This window comes from Eleutherodactylus coqui, chromosome 11 (assembly GCF_035609145.1).
Source record: "Eleutherodactylus coqui strain aEleCoq1 chromosome 11, aEleCoq1.hap1, whole genome shotgun sequence".
Classification (NCBI taxonomy): Eukaryota; Metazoa; Chordata; class Amphibia; order Anura; family Eleutherodactylidae; genus Eleutherodactylus; species Eleutherodactylus coqui.
In genome coordinates, this window is record NC_089847.1 from 18,669,938 (window position 1) to 18,692,812 (window position 22,875).

A 22,875-nucleotide genomic window follows, 5' to 3' on the forward strand; every position below is an offset into this window, starting at 1 on the left:
CTCAAAAGATATGGACAGGCAGGCAGGAACAGACTGTCTTCTGCAGGTTGGTATCAAGGACCAGTTGGGTTGTACAAGCTGCCTCACCTTCTGAGCCCTGGCAGGCAGCGTTGTACTGTTGAATAGGCTCAGTGGAAGAAGCAGATAGAGGAGTGCTTGCAAAAGGTTCCATGATCTGTAGTAGCATTCACAACACTCAGTCTGCTTGCACCCAATGTTGCAGTGTAGGACCATAATGGCAGCCATGATCCTAGTGTGCCAGGGAGTCTTCCTTGCAAAGCTCAGAATCCTCTGATCTAATAGAGGCCCTTCTACATCTGGACCTCGCAGGCCGCATAAAGTGTTGTGGCTGTCCACATTTGGCCCACAGGCCTTGCCTTTAAATATGTGCTGTAGATTTTCCATATCGTGTATGCCTACCCTAACATAGAACCTGGGAGATTTCAATGCTCAAGAAGGCACATGAGAGTATAGCTGACGATAGCTACTATGTGCAACCCATGTGGTCATAAAGGGTGCTGGCTGCCAGTTTAGCTGGGGCACGAGGCAAACGTAGGCTTGGGAAACATGCAACCCCCTTAGGTCTACCAGGTCTAATGATCTTCATCCTCTGCATAACAACGTCTTGTGGAGCTACATGAATCATCCTCCTCCTGGCTCTGTCTCCTCCCTCTTGATGTTCTAAGGCACTGCTCTTTGCCCATCGGTGCTCCCGCAACACAATTTCTTATACTGTATTATATCATGAGCTTGATTCTGGTATTGTATCTAAGTGCTGAGGTTGGTTTGTGCTGTATTTGTGTACTGAGCATGGTTCTGGTGCTGTATTTATGTTATGAGTTTGGTTCTGGTACAGTATTTAATGACTGAGCTGTTTTGAGGTGGGTATGCTACTACTTTGCTGTTTTATGCACAACTACCGTGTTTCCCCGAAAATAGGTCCTACCCTGATAGTAAGACCTATCGAGTTTTCGGAGAAGGCTTGAAACATAACGCCTCCCCCGAAAATAGGACCTATCTCACGTGCCCCACAAACAAACAAAAAACTTCCATGGTTCGCGGCATCCCGATGGTGTTGGCGGCAGCGGTAGGGTTGGCAGCATCGGCGGCGGTGTCAGCGGGAGCAGCAGCGACGGCGGTGTCAGCGGGAGCAGCAGCGGCGGTGGTGTCAGCGGAAGCAGCAGCGGTGGTGTCCGGCATCCTCCTCCGTCTCACAGCTGCCTTCTGCTGGCGACTGGGCTTTGAATACCCCGCCTTTAGCAAAGAAAGCGCTGTGATTGGCTAATCGAGCGCCGGCATCATTCACAGCCGGCGCCCAATAGGCCAGTCACAGCCATTCAGTGAATTACATCACTGAATGGCTGTGATTGGCTTATCGTGCGCCGGCTGTGATTGGCTGCCAGCGTTCGATCAGCCAATCACAGCGTTTGCTTTGCTGGAGGCGGGGTATTCAAAGCCCCGTCACCAGCAGAAGGCATCTGTGAGATGAGGAGGACGCCTCGCTGCCGCCGGACACCATTGAGAGGCATTGGGACGCCGCAGGCCAGGTAAGTAAAAGCCCCCCCCCCCCCCCCCGAAAATAAGACACCTGCCCTTTTTGGGGAAAAAAACAATATAAGACAGTGTCTTATTTTCGAGGACACACGGTTGACTGCATGTCAATGCAATATATATAGTTTTTTTCTTATGACAAGAGGAGGCGAAGCATTCTGCTCAGGGGGCCATCTAACCTAAGGCCAGCACTGCCTAGAAAGATGGACCAGTAGTGCCACCATGAAGGTTGGTGAACGCTATGCTATCACTATACAATGACAATGTGGTAAATACGGTAATATGTAGCAGTAAGTGTGATGTTCAGGTACCAGATAATGCCATGTGGTGATCCAGAGATGACGGCGGTGGCTGTGGACATGTTTGTTGTCTGAAATATTTGTAGAGTTAAAAAAAGAACACAATAGTTAAAACCAAGTAGGCAAAAGTCCAGATTTCCTTTATTTTAGCATTTCACAAATAAATTACAAGTTTCTTTGCAACCACATCATGAATCAAAAAAATGCTTATTTACACCTCAGGAACAGCAAGCAGTTCAGCAACTAGGGCCTGGAACCGGTGTCAAAACCACATGTGCTTGGAAAAAAATATTGACTGTTTTATTGTAAATTATAGCAGAAAGCAACAACCGAAAATAAAATGTAAAAAAAATTCTTAGAATTTACAGATTTCTTCAGTTTGCCTTCGGATACTAGAGGCAGCCGTTACATGAGATTATCCTAGAAGAGTGTAGCCTATAGATTTATTAGTAACATTAAGAATCCCTTAAAAGGGAAACACACACCAAAGTGATCCTCCAATATGTCATAGATAATAGGCTAGAAGATCACATTGGTCAAGTCTATGAGCTTGGACCTCCATTGATTTCCACAACTACTGAGCACCAAAACACCTTTTGATGGCACCCAGAGGTCTCCAACACTAGAAATCTAAGACAGAACATTCTTAAGAAATGGCGATTGTTTTGAATTTTGTGTCAAAGATTTCTAGAAAACTCAGCCTTCTTGAAAGTGTTTGACCACTTTTTCGAGATCCACAGCTGTTTGATCTTTGAGATGGGTGATGGTCTGAGCTTCAGGACTCCACCAAGGTGTATCCATGACAGGTCAGAAGATAATTTATAGTTGGATTTCCCCTTTAAATAAACCACTAAATGCCTCAGCTGTATGTGACTACTGAACCGATAATTGAAATACTTATCACTGAAAGAGGTGTCCATGTTAGTGTGAGAAGGTCAACGGATGGTCAACAATGTCGTATATCCAGAATAAGATGCCTCAATTCCTCTGAGGATCTTGTTTTTTCAGGCACATACAGTACAAATGATAATTGCACTCTTTTCAGGTTAAGGAAGAAATTGTGATAATCTTCAAGTTGATACGGTGAGGCAAAGATGGTCTAAACCATTAATTGCATGATAATGGAGTGACAACCTTACTTTAGAACCAGAAGGGGATTTCAAAACATCTTTACTAAGAATATAATTGCATTTAAGTACATTGAAGCCTCTATGAGAGAGTTTATCACCAAAATATCTGGTCTAGACCAGTGGTAGTCTTTTTGTAGAGGGGTTACTGCCTCGCCTATAAATGTTCTCGAGAAATAAGATGGGGGAATACTGTTGGCTCTCAGCCAATATAAAATTAACCCATCTGCCCAGACTCATACCTGATACCCTCTTGTTTGCCCATATCTCTGAATAACAATGGCACCTTTCTTATTATTTGAAGGCCCAAGAACCCAAGTGGTCCCTTGGAGTTTGGAAATTGGTATGGTTGGATGGCTGGATGAGACAAGTAACAAAAAGTTTTCATGACTTAGAACTTAGCACTTTTGAAATTCTTCTAGGAAATGTTGAAAAAAATGCCCAATCAAAACTTTCCCAAAAATATCTGAACAGTTCCTAAAATTATCACATGCATAATTGATATTGTGATTAGAACATATACATACTGTAGACCAAAGTGTAAGTCATTAAAGCAGGTGCACAGTGCCAGCTGATTCTAAAAGAAAGCAGTAGAGTTGGTGCAATGAGGAATATCGGGCTGGAGAAGGTGACACAAGGTGATTTAATGCAATCAATCAAACTTCACAGGCAACTGGAAGAGGTGAAGAAGATACAAGATTTATGGTTGACTACAGAACTGCTTGATAAGAACTCTTGGAAACCATAAGAATTCTTAGATTGTCTTCTTTTAATGAGTAAAACTATTGTTCAAAAGATCACAACTTGGAACGTCAACATGAGCGTGAAGATGTCAAACATCCAGAACCTAGAACTGCTACTATTGGGAGATACCTGTCCCTTTGCAATGCCTTTCATTCCTCTATTGTACCCACTATAGAAAAACAAGGATATGAATATGTTCACCCCTTATCGGACCTCCACTGGGACAATCAAAGTTGGGTCAACAAGTCCTAACCAGTCCTACAACTTGTTTCCATAACAAAAGCTCAGAATTATTACACTGATGTGAATCACACAACTTCCACCATCCTAACCTTCAACTTTTTTGATCCTTGTTACAAAAATGACTAAATGTTCCCAAAGTAGAGGCATAATCTCATAGAAATGTTGATTGAGATGTTTTTGGTGAATCTCGGTGAAGCTTAACTATATCAAAGTTTAAAGAAGTGGAGTAGGATACAGATTGGTTTGTTATGTCCATTGTATTAACAGAACTGATGGTACCATGCAAGAACTCTTTCATCTAGCCACAGGTGGTGTAAAGCAAGAACTAAGTGTTGACCAATGGCCAAGGCTTGGACTCAAGATGCTTAAGAAAGTCATGTCATTAATGATGGCAGAAGCAAATATAAGATACAGCTTTGGTTCTCACCAACTCAATGGTCATCAAGACCACTGATCAATCAGATCTTAATGTGGAACTCACCATTGACAACTCATGAACCAAGAATCAGACCCTTCCTTATTCTTCCAAAGTGGAAGACTTGGCTTATTATGGAAATATTTTGCAACATGATGGAAAGTGTTAATGAGTGCTTTAGGCTGTTGGCAGAACAGATAGTACACTTCATATTTGACCTGTTTCTCATGTAAACATCAGGCTTCTATTGTCAGTCTTGTAAACTATAGATGAACAAAGACATTATAATCCAAGTTTTCCCATATATCCTAACAGACATTTCTTCCTTGGAAGGTTAACCATTCATTACAGCAAATTCTTATAAGACTCTTTAACAAGCAACCTAGAATATTATTTCCATGGGCACTATGCCAGGTGGTGACCTTTCTTCTCGGTGTGTCTTAAATATAACCATATTAAGCATGCCAGATGCTTCCAGTTTTTTCAAGACCTCCTAGGTAAGGGGAATCTTTCCATTTTCTTTTTTTCTTAAGTTTTTCCATGATGACTGCCATATGTTACCTCACTTCTAGCTCTGTTTGTTCTTGTTTCTTAATATCAGCTAATTGTATGGAGAAATATTGTTTAAACTTCCTGCAATTTTCGAAATATATCATTTACAGAACTTTTGGGATATATCTATAGTAATAGTCTAAGCACTGACTTTATCCTTACGAGGGAAGGATCCTGTTCATCGTTTAGAGGCGTTTAAAGGTTGGGTTGCCATATGTGTCGGAGAATCTGGCCTCCAGGGTATCCGAGGCAGCTCCACCCAAAAATAGCATGCAATTGGGATGGACCTAATTATAGTTAATGGGGTACGTTTGGCACTGTTCAGTTCCGGATTGTGTTTGGGCAGGGATTTCAAAAAATGATGCTTTAAGGTGTGAACTCATGCCTTACATGTCGGAAAATCCCAATACCAATCATCCTTAGCAACATCTACCAGATATGGCTGTAGAATGTGGTTGTGTTGGGTCGGAATGGAAAAAAAAACATGCAAAAGTATTGATTTTTACAAATTTTGTTTAGGTCTATTGGCATTAGCCTATCAATGTGAACCTCAAACCAGTGATGCTACTTTCCTTCTTAACTAACATTAGTACTTTACGTTCTATGGTGTTTTTATTATTACCTTGATACATTTAGATTTCAAGAATGTGAATGTAAAGGGAATGTATCCCCTACATTTTTCTACCTAGCTAAAACCAGATAATGAAACATTTTCCATTTTTCTTTTTTTTCTGATAGTAGATTTTGTTATTCTACTGTCTGTACATGACTATGGGGGCGGCAATCTTCACTGAGCTACGGTTAACAGCATTTAGAAATATGCTTTACCGCAGAATTATGGGCTATAAGACACAATGAACAATGGTTTGTTTACCCATTACCTTCTGTAGGTGAGTGTTGTGATCTGTGCAGGGAGGGGGAGGAGGTGAGCTGCGCCCATCACCTATTGTGAATGGTGGATCCTGTGCTATCAATATGTAGCTATCACCTTTCTTTGTAATTCTGCCTGTGATAACAATGAGATGACTGCTGAGAAGTTTTCTCTATGGAATAGGGAGTGTTGGACTATTCTTAGGCTTAGTGGTGAAAACTGCAGGATTTCAAGATTTTTAAAAAAATATACATTGTGACTTGAAAAAAAATCACCAACAATTCTTTAAAAATATGTTTAACACAACAACTTGATTTATACAAGAGGTCATTTTCTGATAACACATTCCCTTTAAGGACACAAAAATGTTACTTAGCTTTTAACTGCCTTTTATCCTACCTAGCACATATACTGGGATAGAAGAGCGATGGTTTCACTTGTGTCCAGAGGATCTAACTAGTAATATATGCCGTTCATTAAAAAAAGAAACATTTATATAATTTATTTGCTTAATATTTTGCTATTTTTTTGTCTAAATTTTGGAATGTGAAGTAAAGACTTGGCTATCGTACAGTTTGCTCTAAGACACTAAAACACAGGTTTTTATATAATTGTTTACCTCCGATAAATATCTGTTTCTCTAGTTAAACAAGAGCAGTTTGGCCTCTTAGAAACATCCAAGAGAGAACAAAGTCTTGTAGCCAACTGCAACCAATCAGAGGCCACACTTCACTTTTTAAGTGCCATTCAGAATATGAAAGCTGAACTCTGATTGGTTGTTTTTGACCACAGAGACATTTGATACATCAGGCTCTATGCATTTGGAAAAAAAAAGTTTTAAAAAAAAGCATATAACCATACAGCAAAACACAGCAGAACTATATGGATCTGTAAATATAATTATACAATAAATTTTTTATCTAAAATTTCCAAAAATTGCCTTTTGAAAGACACAGAACGGGTTCAAATAAGCTGAAAGACAATTAATGGAGGATATTTATAAAAAGTGGAACAAAGGAAAACGGAGACGTTGTCCATAGGAGCCAATCAAGTCTCCGATGTGAACTGAACCGGTAGAACCTGAATTCAGGTCGAACCTTGCAAAAAGGTATGTTTGGCAAAAACCAAAACCGAGCTTTTAGCAAAGTTCTACCTGTTACAAGGTTCTACTGGTTTGTTTTACTCAAGACTAGTCCTGAATACTGGTGTGTAATGCTGTCTGGGAGCCATAAAACCCCTGTAGAACATTCTCAGAATGTTGTATAGGGCCTCTACGACTCGTAGACAGTGTTACACACCAGTTTTAGGAGTTTTGGTGAACTTCCATTTCAGTTCAAACTAATTTGGCCCGATCTGAGCTTTTTCCAAACTTTTTCAAAAGTTCACTCATCACTTCTCCTAATCTCTTGGTTGCCATGGATGACACCACTGTTTTTATCTGCCCCACCAAATCACTTAACTCCCCCCTAACATAATATTTCTGTTGCATCTCATAGTAACCAATCAGACACCGACTTGATTCAATCTGACAAATAAAAGCTGGCATGTGATTGGCTGCTAAGGTTTAGGTGCCATCTTTGTATGATTTGTGCATGTGATCAAACCCTAGTTACTGGTGTTTTTTCTAAAGGAGCCTCACTGTCCATCACAAATAGAATACTTTATAAAAATTTGGTGTGAGCTTTAATGATGTCATTTACAAATCATGAAATGATACACTTTTATCACCGCAATTTTTTTTTTTTGCATCTGACAGGCTCACAAAATAAAACAAAAATTTCACCGACTCACACTTCTCAACGACTGATAAAAATATTTTTTTTTTCAATTTCTTTATATATGTCTATCGCTATGCAGCCAGGACTCATGTGCTTTAATTTTCACGATTATCCACAAATTAGAAAGACAAAAACAAAAAATTCAAGTTAATAAAATACGACTCCGAGCATCATCCCCCTGTGGTAACAAGAAAGTTCTGAACACTCAGCAACTTACTTCGTAAGGAAATGAAATTGCATAATTTGCATAGCTGGAAATTTCTATCATGGTGGATTGAGTTGCAGATGAAACCTAATGCAAAGGCGAACCTCAACAGAGTGGGCAATGGGCAGAAAGAAAAACATCAATCATCAGATAACACTTAACATATGACCACCCTGTAGGATATCAAAGATGATGGATGATGCCAAAAAGACATTAAACAACATTGTAGCAGGTCAAGTGGCATGCATGTAGGTGCCAGTTTTAGAAAATTGCTCTCAATTTTTTGAGTTGTATTATAGGATAGGCATCACCCAATCATACTATGGGTAACGTGTGCTCCTACTATACCAAATTTAGAGCCATTAGGGGAACATCTGCCAAGGAAAACATGTTCAATGTCTATATTTTTAGATTTTTAGAGCTAAGAAGTACTGCGGCTGGCCACACTTACGGTGACATCCCTGCGCTCAAGGTCCAGTATTGGAAAATTCCCTATATTAGTGTCAGTTGGTAGATAGGATGAAGAAAAGTAACTTTAGGAGATGATGTGTGACACCTTAGTTTCTGAAGAGGATACAAATGTGTCATGGAGATGACAACCATTGGCTAAAATCATTTATTTTAATCTATTGAGAAATCTTTATATAATCGCCCAATACTTCCATCTAGAATATCGAAATGGGAGGAACAAATCCCAACATGCCTCAGTATTTTTGAGTCTACGGACATCCCTAATGAACAGACCATTCCTCCATTATGGAATAAACCCAAACTCCACTCAAAATCTACCATTCTGTCATGAATGCTGTTAACCTCAATATCCTACTCTCTCTATGCTACATTCCAGGGCTTCAAGAAGATCTGGAAAGCTCTTTGGTCAGGTCTTCATACTGTAGAGCTTCTTTTGCTATCCTGTTCATACTTGGGTCATGTGGGAACAGTGTTTTTCTGGTGGTGTTTTTTTCTTGGACCAAATGCATGAAAAGTTTAGTTCCTGGATCAAAATTTAAACAATGACTCATTGACACTGTGTAGTTGCTATTCTTTTAATCAAGGAAAAAAGACAACTAGTAACACCGATGTCAAGGGCCAATCATCAAACAGCTCATTGTATCTTAGCTTCCTGGACCTTTGTGAGAATGGAGTAAGAGTGGGGTAGGAATATTAGATTAAACAGCTGTCTCACCCAGGAATGTAGCTAGGTGAGACACGTATGTCCGTTTCAGGGTGCAAAAAGGGTCATCAACAAGTCACCCTGATTGGTTAGGGAAGGGAGTGGAGAGAGAAATTTATTTTTGCATTTGTGCCACAATTTTGGTGTAGGAGAAGTTACAAATGATCACGCATGCTACATTTTCACAAAACGCTTTGCTGTTTTACTCCTCTCTAATGAGGAAAGTGGGTGGGATTTAGTAGGAGGGGAGGGATCTTCCACACATTTACTATAATTGAAGCTAGAAATTGGTGCCCAATATAGTGCAGATTTTAATTTTTGGTCCATACACAGCCAAAGATGAGGCAGATCCATTAAGAAAAGTGTACCTTCTAATAAATTTGGCGCATCTTGCTCCAATTCTTAGTAAGTCTGAGTTTTTCGTCTTGGTGAAGGAAAGCCTAGCTACAACTCTACTTCCAAGTTCCTTTTATGTGGAGAGATTTGCTCTGGTACACGAGAGCCAATCAACAAAATCAGCACTCCTCTACCGAGCTTTTACATAGGCTGATTCAGACTACGCGGGTTGAACATTCGTTCATGCGATTGTTCACCCCACATAGAGGAACATTGCAGTCAGCAGCACATTCCCCATTCATGTGCCAGTGAGAACAAGGATTTTTTCAGCTGCACAAAAGGGGCAATCAGGTTACGAATGAACGTTTGATCATTCGACGACTGATCGGGTGCAGCTTCACACTGGCTGACAATTGAGCAAATGGGTGTTCCACCAACGTCCAAGTCTGATTTTTGGTCTGTGTATAAGGAGTTTTAGACTCTAATTTGTTTCTTGCAGAGACTTATTCTGATTTGAACAACCTAAAAATAACAAAAAGAGCAATAAAAAAGACCCATGACCAGTTTCTTTCCCCAGTTGCTATAGAAGAACGCCCATTCTGTTCTACTGGGAATGCCCGCAGAAAAGAGCATAAATGCCCCCAGTAATGCAAATGATCAAACACTGACCCTTTTCCTGTCCAGTTTGCTGCACAATCCCAATAAAAGTGTGACTTTTCACAAGTATGTTGAAAGGTTATGGACACCTTTGCCTTCTTTTTTTTTTTAATTAACGTGTTTTTAGAAAAGAAAACTTTTTGTAATTGGTTTTCATTAAAAATTTCTGATTCTTTGACTTCTATGCTTGTATTATGTTCCAAGGCACTGCAGACTGGAGGACCGAAATCCTAGCCAGCTTCCCTGTTGTGAACTTGCTTTCACTGCCTTGCCTTTCCACTGAGCTACTACAGAGAACTGAATGACAGTGCCGGGGCTTGGTGGAGAAGATCTGGAGGACAGACAGCAGAGCAGAGATAACAACTATTACAGAAGGCTGTATGACAGTGCTGGGGGAAGGTGGAGGGAAGTAAAGCAGAGAAATCTACTATTACAGAGGGCTATAATTAATTTTGTTTGAATTTTCTACTGTTATCATCAGTGAAGGGGAACAGCAGCTAGTCAGAGAGAGGATTAGACAGCTGAGTGGGGAAGCTGAACTTGTGTACATTCATGAGCGGGGCCAGCTGATCAGGAATGCCCCCAGCCAGAAACTTGAATGTAGGAGGACTTGAAAACCAAGTATGAAGCTTTTTAAATGCATGAGAAGAAAAACTCAATGCAAAAAAAGGATAAGTGCCTTTTTTTATGATCTGCAGGGACTCAGCAAGATATGTATGTATTGATTTCTCATGCACAAAGGTTTCCATAGCCTTCAAGTCCTCTGGCTGTTGAATGAAGGCCAGAGACTCCCGTTTCTCAGCATCTACATAGTAAAATAAAAGCTGAAGTAAACCCGGTGACAGACCATTCATTATAAAATATTTCATCTGCTGTATTCTATATATATATATATTATCATCTATATTGCAATATCATAGATATTCATTTAGTAAACTGCGCTTATCAAACTCTATTTTTTTTTTTCCAAAGACACGATTGCATATTCTTAGAACACTTTCTATGTCACAAGAGTGCACAGACCACTCAGAAGTAATATTTCGTAGACCCTAAAGCACCAAAAAAAAAAAAAGCCAGGCCGCTTTTTTTTTTTTGCAGACATGAATACCTTTGCGTGGTTATGATGCATGAAATGCGTTAATAATGCAAGCTTGGCAACGACGTTGGAGCATGTACCTTTAAAACACAGTCTTTTCAATCATCGGTTAACTGGTTTGCTGAGTCATTGATACAATTGTCTTCGGCCAAGGAAGGGGTTAATCTCTTCTAATTACTTCCGACAGGCTTACAATGTGTTTAAGTGGCATCTTATTACGTTTTATTTGCAGTGTGGATGTATCCTTAATGTGTTATTTCACCATCCCAGCTTTGCATTGCTGCCTTCTTGTCAAATACTGATTGGTAATCTTATTAACATGAACCCATTAAGGAATCCTTCGCCGTATTTCACTAAAAAGTGTTTCGGTTCAACGCACACAACATGCTGAGCTTGAAACGCGCGGCTCGCAGCCACGAGGCGCGTCTGGTTTTTAAGGGGCGGTGGTCTGTATTAAAATTAAGCACACGTACGTACAAATCAGACGGACAAAACTGGTTTTTAGGTTTTCGGAAATCAGTACAATAGAAGTAGAAACAAACTGTGTGTGTGTGGATATAGGATCGGGGTGTTCAGCCTTGAGCGGGAGGAGTCCGAACAATGTCCTTATTGTCTTTCCAACGGGGGGGAAAAAAAAATCTCGTAAGCGCCGGTATCTCCAGCAGGGATCCATTATTACAAAGGATGCAGAATCGGAGGCTGTCAAGGACTGGTGTACCATTTTTATAGACTAATTGAGGTTGCAAATTAAAGAGTCTGGAGCAGTTGAGGCCTGATCTTGAAGGAACTGTATACTGCAATCTTCAGATAAACATTTTTTACTTTCCCCCTTCTTCTTGTTTCCATGGCGATGTGATAGCCAGTGTAAAAACTTCCCGGTGCTCACAGACCTAGGTGAAACCAAAAGAGAGAAGAGAAAAAAATGACTTGTTATTAAAGATGAAAAGCCTTGAATGCAAGTGAATATTTCATAGGCTGCAATGTCAATAGAGTCATTTATCAGCACGGGTATGGGGAAGGGGGGGAATCAAATCTAGGCTGCATTCAATCTAAGTCTTGCTAAGAGGTTACATTCTTGTCTTAAGAAGATTATCTTTTCGGTGGAGAGAAAGGTATGAACCCCTCAATGCCTTGGCTGAGGAGACTCATTCTGGTTCGGAAAAGACTGCAACAGTCTTGTGTAGAAGAAAGTCTAGAGGGACAAGTAAAAATGGTGACAGGTGTTGCAACCCATTGAAGGTTTTGGTCCATTATCTACTGATTTGTAGACATAAGGGTTTGAGGCCCTGTGCATCAAGGTTACTACTTTAAAAGATTGTCCAGTTGTAAACTACTGATGGTCTGTCCTCCAGAATTGGTCATTAATAGTAATTGGTGGGGGTCCATATACAGGAATCCATACCGATCAGCTATTCTCAGTGTACTTTTGAACTGAGCTGACTTTTGCACAGAGCAGACAGCTCCATTCCCACTGCAGTGGCCAGGCTCGGTCCTGCAGGCCAGGTTCCCATTGAAATGAATACCTACAATACCAATCTGGGTCACTGCAGTGGGAACGGAGCTATCTGCGTCCTACAAAAAGCAAGTCAGTGCAGAAAATAGAACAGCTGATGGGCAGGGTTTACAGGCAACAGTTCCCTGTTGATATACTACTAATGACTTATCCTGATGATAAGCTATTATTATTTTATAACTGATGAAGCCCTTTTATGGGCAGCACTGGTCTTAATGGTCAAGGCAACCAACGTTTGGACCCTTAGTTCCATAACTGTCATCCAAGATACCTACATTCCCTAATTCATTGGTTAAAGAGTAACTTACCCTTCATCAAACATTTTAGTGGCATATTTTGATTGGTGGGGTCTGGGTCCTGAGAGCCCACCAATCGCTGAAGCAAAAGGGCAATAGTGTTCAGCCAAATGCTGCGCCCCTTTAGCTGTGACCAGCTGTATTCAGAGAGCTGTGGTTAGCTGAAGACAGTCTTATAGAAGTCTGTGAGCCTATCTAGAGCTTACCCCTCAGAGTCCAGAAGAGCCGATCATAGTCAAAGGGCCATAGCACTAGGCTTCAAACTTCTGCATGCTTTGTTTCAGCAACTAGTAGGGGCTTGAGCCCTCAGATCCCCACTGATCAAAGCTTATGGCATATCAAAACTTGTATAAAAGAGCAGTAACTCTTTAAACAGCGGGGAAAATTTACTAAACATTTCCTATGCCGGGCTTAGCAAGATTTCACCTAGCGCACGGCACATCCCAGCTCCTCCGTGCACGCCTGGTCCTGATGTGTGAACAAGGACCGACACGCTTTGGCAAAAAACTAAGCCTTGATTAATAGCATATAGCCTAAACAAGAAGCAAGAAATTTAAAGCTAACCGGATATGACATAACAAAACTAATCTCCATCTCTTGCTGGGCGGAACACCCGTTCACTGCCAGTGACTTTAAATGAAGATATGTATTCCCTTGGTGAATTTCCGAAAAATGTCTGGATGCTGCAGACAGGGAGCGTCTCAATATACCTGAGAAGGGATTAGAGCCAAATATATGCTCAACAGTACGTATTTGGTAACCACGATGGCGCAACCTGTCAGAAATAACACGGCGCTTCTGATTATAATCTCTTTCCAAAGAACAGGCCCTTTTGGCTCCAATATGAATGATGAGCCAATGGGGCAACTACAAACTTGAAGAAAGTTTTCTTTGTCAAACATTAAAACTTATGAGAAAGTCAAAAGACTGTAACATATACTCTTTTAGATAATCTGAATAGTAGCTATGAGCATCCAGATGATGTCTGAGGGCATTAACCCTTTGCAATCCAATTTTGGATTCAGGGTTTCCTAGGGGGCTTTCTCTTTCTGCCATTATACAATGGCACCATCTGCTGGCTAGAGCCAGTACTGCGGTATGGGACATGCTGGAGAGGCCCCCCTGACAACAGAGCGGCCAGTAATGTACAGTAAGAATACCCTGCCTGACATCTTCCGACATCAGAGCTGTACAGCCTTCAATCAGAATGTCTTTAGACATCAGACAGTGAATTGGAAAGGGTTAAAGGCTCCACTGTGTGAAATAACTGTATGAAGAGCGGAAACAGTTATGGCAATGCAAGAATAGTAAGAAGACCATTCTAATTTATCTAAACCTATAATGGGCCTTGAGATCTTTAATGTAGCCAGGAATTCAGGTTACCAATGGTTACAGTAGATTATCAAGCCGTATATACTGAGGAATTCGAACAATGAGCCATTACTAGCTAGAATTGGACGTAAAGGAGGAGGAAAGACAATTTTGGGTAGTGCATGAAATATGGGGTCGACTGGAGAGTCTACCAACTAATAATCATATGGGTTTTGGTCTATTATTCCTGAGGACAAACCTTCATGAATCAATTTGGATAAAGCAATTTTAAATGTTTCTGTTGGCTCAATATTAACCCTTTCCAATCCACTGTCTGACGTCTGAAGACATTCGAATTGAAGGCTCCAATGTCAGAAGACATCCGGCAGGGTATTCTTACTGTATATTAATGGCCACTATGTTGTCGGGGGGCCTCTCCAGCATGTCCCATACGGGAGTACTGGCTCTAGCCAGCAGATGGCGCCATTGTATAAAGGCAGAACAGGAAAGCCCCCTAGGAAACCCTGAATTCAAAATTGGATTGCAAAGGGTTAAGAGACTGATAAGTGGAGGTGTCAGATAATATAAGTACTTCACCTTCATATAAAGCTTCATCAGGTGTCACAATAGAAGCGTCCTTATCTGCAGAGTGGACTATAATAAAATGATTCAGAGCAATATCTTCGAGTGCTTTCATTTGGGTTAGTGATATATTATGTACTATTTTCTTACATCTGGAATATAAGTTGGTACTGTTAGGTTGTGCCGGCTGGGACCTGTAGTACTAGGGTTTCTAGCAGCACAAACCCACAGGTGTAGCAGGATTTGAGCTGGCTGGGTGTGGTGATCTCCTGCTAGCCAGTCCCCTGGGTCTTTGCTCACATATAAACCCAGCTCCTGTCAGTGTCTGTTTGGTGTCCAGAGTGAGCAGTCATGTATGCTTGTCCATGGCAGCTTGCTGTGTGTTTGTTGGTTCATGTCCGTTTGTACATTTATTTTCTGTCAGTTTTGTGTCAGTTTGTTCTGCTGAGTTTGTTTGCTATTTCTGCGCTAGGCCCTTGGGGTACTCTAGTAGATGTGTCTTGCTAGTATAGGTACTTCAAGACACGAGGAGCCTTGTCGTAGCCTTGCAGCTTAAGCTCATTGGCCAATGTACGAACCAATACCTTGTATTTTTATAGCTATATCATCTGCTTATGTATACAGGTATGCATGGCGAGAGTTGTGGTCATTTGTCAGTCCCTAGGTTGTGTCTGTCCGTCAGTCCAGTCTGCAGTATGCAGTGCTCTGTCCTGTTGGTGTTTCCGTTAGCACGTCCAGTCTGAATTCCGTCTGAGGTTCCCTTGTTTGTGATATCCCCGCCTTTTTGGGCACGTTCATGTGGGCCCGGTGCTTATTTGCCCACATGGAAAGAGTCCATAACTGAAGTTATTGTTTGTAGAGGATAAAAAATGGATTGGATAGTTTTAGTTTATTAATGGCCAAATTGTTTCTGGGTTGGCTGGACCATCTCTGCATCCCAAAGTACCCTAACAACACTTCTCTCTGCCAGTGTGTCATGGATGATGTACATACATCATACATGTGCTTGGAGACTCTGACTGATGTATGCAGGTTCATCTAGCTCTTTTGTGGGCAGATTCACTACACTCAAACTGCGCATGCACTGGTCGGGCACCTCTTGGCGAGTACATGAGATTTTCTACGTTGGGCTTACTCAGCCTGTAGAGATGGTCTGCCAGTCCTTAGCTTGGATGCGCCCCATATATCATGCAATGGTCAGTTATAAAGGAACACATCTCTAATCAATGTATGGAGTTCTGCTCCAAATGCATCGACCCTTTTTGACCGCCACTAATGCAGGATTTAATGTAAATACTCACATTGTGGTGAGAATAGATCTGGTTAAAGTCTTGCAAACAGAAAATCAATGACACATTTCCTCTTAACATTGTGGCTGGTGAATTTCATGACTCAAGTCTGCACAGTCAGGGGTCTCTTATTGAAACCAAGTAAAAAGAAAACTGCCATCGGAAAAATCCCTTAAGTAAAACGTGATAAACCATCATGTCAGCTACAGTGGAGAAGTGATGGGATAAAAAGCCAAAGTAGTTATTGTTAGATAAAGATAAGTAATTCAAGTGGTTCCACACCAGTCATACTGCACCAGGGAAGGAAGTCCTCAACAAGATGGAAGTAGGAGCTAGAAATCACTTGCTATCTTTGGTAATATGCTTCTTAGTAGAGATGAGCAAGCAACGAAATGCTCGGGTCCGCGTTATTCGAGTTGACCTTTTCGTAAAATTCGAGAGCTCTACTCGAGTAACGAACCCCTTTGACTACAATGGGAGACTCGAGCATTTTTGTATGTGGGACGCCGGGTGCCGAGCTTTTTTTTTTTTTTCTTGGTCAGTCGATCTCTCTCTCTCTCGGTCTCTCTCTCTTGGTCTCTCTCTCTCGGTCGCTCTCTCTCGGTCTCTCTCTCTTGGTCTCTCTCTCGGTCTCTCTCTCTCTCTCTCTCTTCCCCTCCCTGCCAAACCAAAAATTTTCAAATGACACGCGCTGCGTCGTGGCAGGGAGGGGCCAAAACAGGCACGTCACAGCGGGGAGGAGCCAAAAGCTGGGGTGGGGTTGAACACAATTTGATGCTCGTTCGAGTAACGAGCACCATCAAGTACGCTAATACTCGAACGAGCATAAAGCTCGCCAGAGTATGTTCGCTCAACTCTACTTCTTAGTAAAGGGTTGGACACCGACTTTAAGGGGTTGTGTCAAAATGCGCAACCCATTTTAAAATTCTTTGGTTGATGAGCTGATCATCCTAAATTCCATTTTTGGCACTCTTGGCAAACAGCTGAATTTTCCAGAGGAATCTTGGGCCAGTTTCACATTTCTCCTATGAAATATAGTATTTTAAGCTGGCCATTCACATGAATGACCATTCTGTAATAACAAGGTGGTTAAGGTCCATCAGAATGGGAGCCACTCTTACCGAATTGCTCTCTATTCTGGGACGTAGAGGAGGTTCCCAAGCGGGGAACTTCTCCTCTATTACGTTCCTCTGTCTTAGTAGAGCATATGAAATTTGGCACAACCCCTTTAAAGGATAACTACCTTTCAATACATGGCATTAGAGATACAGCTTTCTTAAGTCTAGAGAAGAATTAATTTGCATACTCTTTTCCCAGGGAACACCGCCTGGCCTACAAAACTCTCTACACAAGCTCTCGTTGTATCCACAATGAAAAACAGCACACTCCAAGATCTCAGTGATGACTTATTAAGGAGGAGGATTGTGATTGGGAGAAGACAAAAAATGGAAAGAGAAGGAAAAAGAAGAGGAAGAAAGAAGGCAGAAAAGGAAAGGCATTAGGATGAAAGAAGGGGAGGGAAGAGAAGGAAAGGGAGAAGCACTGGGGTGGCATTGTTTAGTAGGGTCTACCACTCTCAGGGCACATAACTGGGGTTTTACAAGCCTTGAAAGGAAATTGGTCAAAATGAGGTAAATCCCCATAAAAAAGAAGCAAGGAAGCAAATTCATATCCCTGATAAGTGTGAAGCTCTCAACTCTACAAAGTGATCACCAACCTAGCGGGGTATCACAGAATTAGGTACTACTAATACACAGGAATTCTAAAAAACACAAAAGTGAGAGTCCCTACATTATGCTTCACCGCCTCAGGCTGGAAATAGGTATAATCTAGTGCATCAGTTTGCCTAGAATGTGCCTATATGGTAACCTGAAGTTGGACTCCAGACCCATAGAGAATGTTGTGATAAACACTTGTATTTCTGTAAAGTTTGGTAATATGTACTTGAGTCTTTTCAATATGTAGGTATGTCTGTAAATGTACTCAACCACTGCCTTGTGCATTGTGGTGGTGGCTTAGATAGATTACAAAAGGGTAAAAAACCGAATATTCTGGTTATACATCACAGCCAATCAGCATTAAGTAGATGGGAGGAGTGAAATCTACCGATGTGCGCTACTGAATTACAATGGTGCGGCTATGCTATTTGTGCAGCATACCCAGCCCTTCAGAGGCAACAGCTGCACTATACAAATAGTGCAGCAGTGCATGCTGTGCTTATGCAAATTTTAGAGCGCCCCTTATTTCTAAATCAGCACTGCTACATCTGTATATAAGTTTAGAAACGTATCTAGAGTGTTCAGATAGTTGTTGCTGGTTTAGGGTTCAGCTTACTCACAGTACCCTGGTTGTACTCCTAGCCAATGTAAAGTAGGTTTTGGAGGACCACCGTTGAGTGGCTAACTGGTGGAAAGCTATGGACTCCAGGGCTGTAATGGAAAAAAAAATCACAATTGTGCAGTACAGAGCAGTAGGGTAACATGTAAAGGGTTAAAGCCATCAGCATCAGTGTTGAACCTGTTGATTATTAAAGAATGTGCCTTCATCTCGAGGATGTTGTACTATTATGCTTAAAAGTGCAAGTAACCATGAACGTTTCCACTCTTGTCTCTCTTGGCTTTATTTGGAGCACACTAGCATCTATATACCAAGGGGCAAACACCAGTGCATCTTGCCATCAAGCCCACATAGTCTTGTAATTATGTGTGACTGACTGAGCTAGTGAGCGACGTACCGTGACAAATGTAAGGTGCACCATCCCTTGTGAAGTCAACCCAACTACTGGTCGGTGCCCTGCACCATTAAGAGGTGTCCCCCTGGTTGACCTTTAGCGTTTATATCCATCCCCGTAATACACGGTGTGTCTTAGAAACAACATGCAGCAAAAGTACAATGCAGATATTTTTTATGGCCTCCAACCAGCAGAACAATGTACAGTATCTCCATTTTCTGTATCTCCTGCTACTGAGGAGCATAATTAATAGTAATTAATGTGATACAGCATCTGAAATTAAGGTCATTTTATGACAGCACATGCCTTGTTCAGAGCGCAGCACCTTGTGCTTGGGGACATCTTATTAATTGAACAGCGTATGATAGGTTCTCATATCACTCATGAGAGATGGGTGATGGGATTAAATGGAAAATCAAGAACTGAGAGTTGTCCCAGTTCTAGTATTGATTCACATACGGAAGACTCAATAGTACAGGACAATGGTCCAATATACATCTTGTTATTTGTGTAGTGCCAACTTATTCCGCAGCACTTTCAGTTAATGTTTATTTAATAACCACCCTAACAAGCTTTCTTCTTCGTCATTAGTAAAAAGTCTGAAAATTCATGTTCTTTGAGCGCCACCTAGTCATGGACATAAAAACCTGTAACTGCCCCAAATAAAGGTTTGTTAAAAGTAAAAACATTAGCGGAAGTCTTGCTTTGTAGTTTAAAGTTGAGTTTTTTGGGCCACCCTACTGTATACTGTACATAATATACAGTACATAGGTGAAAAAATGGGAACCAAGTGCCTTCGGAAGAGAAACCGGCGGGTAGTTGTACTCCTCAAAGCCATCACTTTTGGGGGTTCTGTATGCATAAATCAACATTCGCAGTTTTTTTTTATTGAAAATCCAGCTTGGCATTTGGCCCCAGTCCAACCTCAACGCCCTAGTAAATACACTGAATGACTCCTTTATTAGAAAGGACCATGTAGTAGCATGTCGGGCCTTCTTAGGCCTTCAGAATGGCAGCCCAATAAGGTGGAGCTACTGAAATGCTCAAAGAGCTGACAGGAAGGGGTCATCGATTCATGCTGCTTGTGCCAAATTCTGATCAGCACGGTGCAACAGAAATCTGGATGTTTTTCCTCGATCACGCCATTCTCAGTGTACTTTCCACACCATTACATGGCAAAACCCAACAAGGTTGGCCATGACTAGTCTAGCACCGATGACCAGACCTTGTTGGAAGTCGCTCGGATCGCTGGAATTTCCAATATAATGTCGATTCCCATTGAAACTGATCCACGGACAACTTGTCACGTGATTGTATGCTGGTCATGGCTCTAACTTCCATACATATATGCTCCAATTGTGATTGGGCCGGGGGCTAATAAATTGCCCATTAGGGGTACATAATGTAACAAAAAATCCCCCGAACATATTGGCACTGACTATCAAAGGACGCCATATTACAGGGCTGCATCCGTCTGATCGCCGCTATCAGTGACCGTTCACGTGAGTCTAAGCTATCAGCTACTTATATGGATTACTTTGTGCTCGCAGGATATTGTATAATGGCACTTCGGAACAATGACACTTATTTATTCTTTATTATTTCTTTCCCTTATTTTTGAGCTGTCAACAAGCACATTAAGCGGCGGTGAAGTGCGCTCTGCATCATGCATGGATGTGTCAGTACTTGAAAATAATTGCTAAGTGGCAAAATGCACAACAAATTTAGGAAAAATATTACTTTCTCTCGGCAGCGTGGTAATTTACATGTTGGAGCTGTCTGCCTAAAAGCCTATATTGTAGGACGCTGCCACTGTTGTATCACTTGTAGAATAATGACTAATGAATTACTATCTTTGACAGAAGAATTAGACTTCTCTACCAGTGGGAGCAATCTAAGAAAATGTCACATTTGCCATAAAGCAAATTTCTGACTTTGGACATGATTTGTTATGGAAATGTGTTACAATGTAAAATGTTCAGTAACTTTGCAAGAATGAAACTTTCATGAAAGTTTCTTGTATTGACATTGAGTAACATTGTGACTTAGGGCTCCCTCACAGGGGTGTATGTGGCCCGCATATTACTTGCGTATTTTTCACATGCGTAATACACAGCAAGTACGTATGTAACATGGATATTTTCTACTTATGTTAAACCCCCATAGCCCGTATTACGCACATAATATGCATCAAAATAGGATATGCTGTGCAGGTGTGAGTGGCCCAATAGAAATCAATGGAAAATAAACGCGTAACACGCGGGCCATATACACCCGTGTGAGTAAGCCAGTATACTTCTATCACAGAGCTGTATCAGATCAGTAGAAGAAAGTGATTTGAGTAGGGGTGGAGTTAGAACATCCTGTCACCAATAACATCACTGGAATGATGTCAGCACTAGATTAGTTCTGCGGGGGCGGAGACAGAACACGGTGTAACCAGTGAGATCATGGAAATTATAACAACCGACAAAAATGAATTACGCAGGGGTGGAGCTATAGTCTATCTCACAAAGAGAATGCAGTTGATAGCGTTGGCATTGAGCATACTCTCTGTCATTTGTAGATGGGGATTGGCCACCAGTCCTCTCCTTGCCTCTCCTCCGGTGAACAGAGGCAGTTACCTGATTAACACCACTGACGTTTGTCATAGGGGGCCAATGCCCAACCACATAGTGGAGTGATATACTCAATGCCACCATCGGCTTCATTCACTTTGTGAGGCAGACTATACAATATCCTGTGGCCACTCAAATCATAGGTGTCAGGATCAGATGTGGACCTGCTGCACCAGACACTGGTTTGGCTTTGGGTCAAATCCAGATGCGGTACCTGAGAAACCCTGGTCTTCACCCTTTCAGGCCACCAATCGGGATCTGGGCTTCACTGCTGGGTCCCTGGGCTGTTACACTGGAAGTGGCCCTAGTACTGTGGCAGCTGATACTACTTTACACCAAAGCACATTACCTGAGCATGTGAATGGAGGCATAGCCAGATCATTCAGGGCCAAGACAGGCAGCATAACTTTGGTACGAAGAGCAAACCATAGGTCAGGACACACAGAATGGTTTTAGCACAGTACAACACTAACGCAATAGCACTGATATAACTAAACTATAGCTGTTTGAAATAAAATGAGCTCCGTTTATTCAAAACTATAGTCTCTTTCTACTGCAGAACAAGCTCTGCTCCAGGTAAACTATAGAGAGGGGTGGGGTTAAATTGCTAGGCTGGTGCCCATCCTCTAATTGTGTTCCACCTGCACCTGGGGCACATGCCCCATCTGCCCTTTACCCTTAGCTGCACCCCTGCTTATATAGTTAGGAATAGCTCATGATTGGCATGGGAAGGTTTAGCAAGGTTTGTGCTGGCCCTTTAATAGCACGGGCATGTATGTGTGCATGCTCTCCAGGCTGCCAAGAGAGATAGGGCAACCACTTGAGCTGGGTATTTTCAGAAGCGAGGAGGAGCATGTGTACCTTGACCACCAGTAGCGGAAAGGGAGATAAGCTGGCAGGCATGAACTGTAGCAATAGGTATGATGGCAACAGCAGATGATGAGTTATGCAGGGGAGGCAGACCATAGGCATAATGCTAACAGAAGATTATGACTTGTGCAGGGGCGGAGACAGAACATGGTGTAACCAATCAGACCATAGGAATAATGCTAACAGAAGATTATAAGTTGTGCAGGGGCGGAGACAGCACATTGTGTAGCCAATCAGACCATAGGCATAATGCTAACAGAAGATTGTGACTTATCCAGGGGCGGAGACAGAACATGGTGTAACCAATCTGACCATAGGAATAATGCTAACAGAATATTATGAGTTGCGCAGGGGCGGAGACAGCACATTGTGTAGCCAATCAGACCATAGGAATAATGATTGTAGAAGATGGTAAGTTGTGTGGGTGGAGAGAAAGAACTCTGTTTTACTAATTAAGCTTGTGGGAACATTGACTGCAGCAGAAAATGAGTTGGGGGGGCGGAGACAAAACATTGTGTAACCAATCAGACCATAGGAATAATGATTGTAGAAGATTATGAGTTGTGCGGGGCCGGAGACAGAACATGGTGTAACCAATCAGACCATAGGAATAATGC

General features: G+C 41.7%; 1 protein-coding gene across 1 annotated transcript in view; it reads right to left on the minus strand.

Moving 5' to 3' along the window:
- Positions 1–1,969: 1,969 nt before the first annotated feature.
- The window catches only part of CDH13 (cadherin 13), a 691,633-nt gene continuing 670,727 nt past the window's right edge, over positions 1,970–22,875 (minus strand). The window contains exon 14 of the mRNA XM_066583672.1: positions 1,970–11,938. Within this exon, the coding sequence (XP_066439769.1) occupies positions 11,931–11,938 (8 nt within the window). The 3' untranslated portion in view covers positions 1,970–11,930. The remainder of the gene's footprint in view (positions 11,939–22,875) is intronic.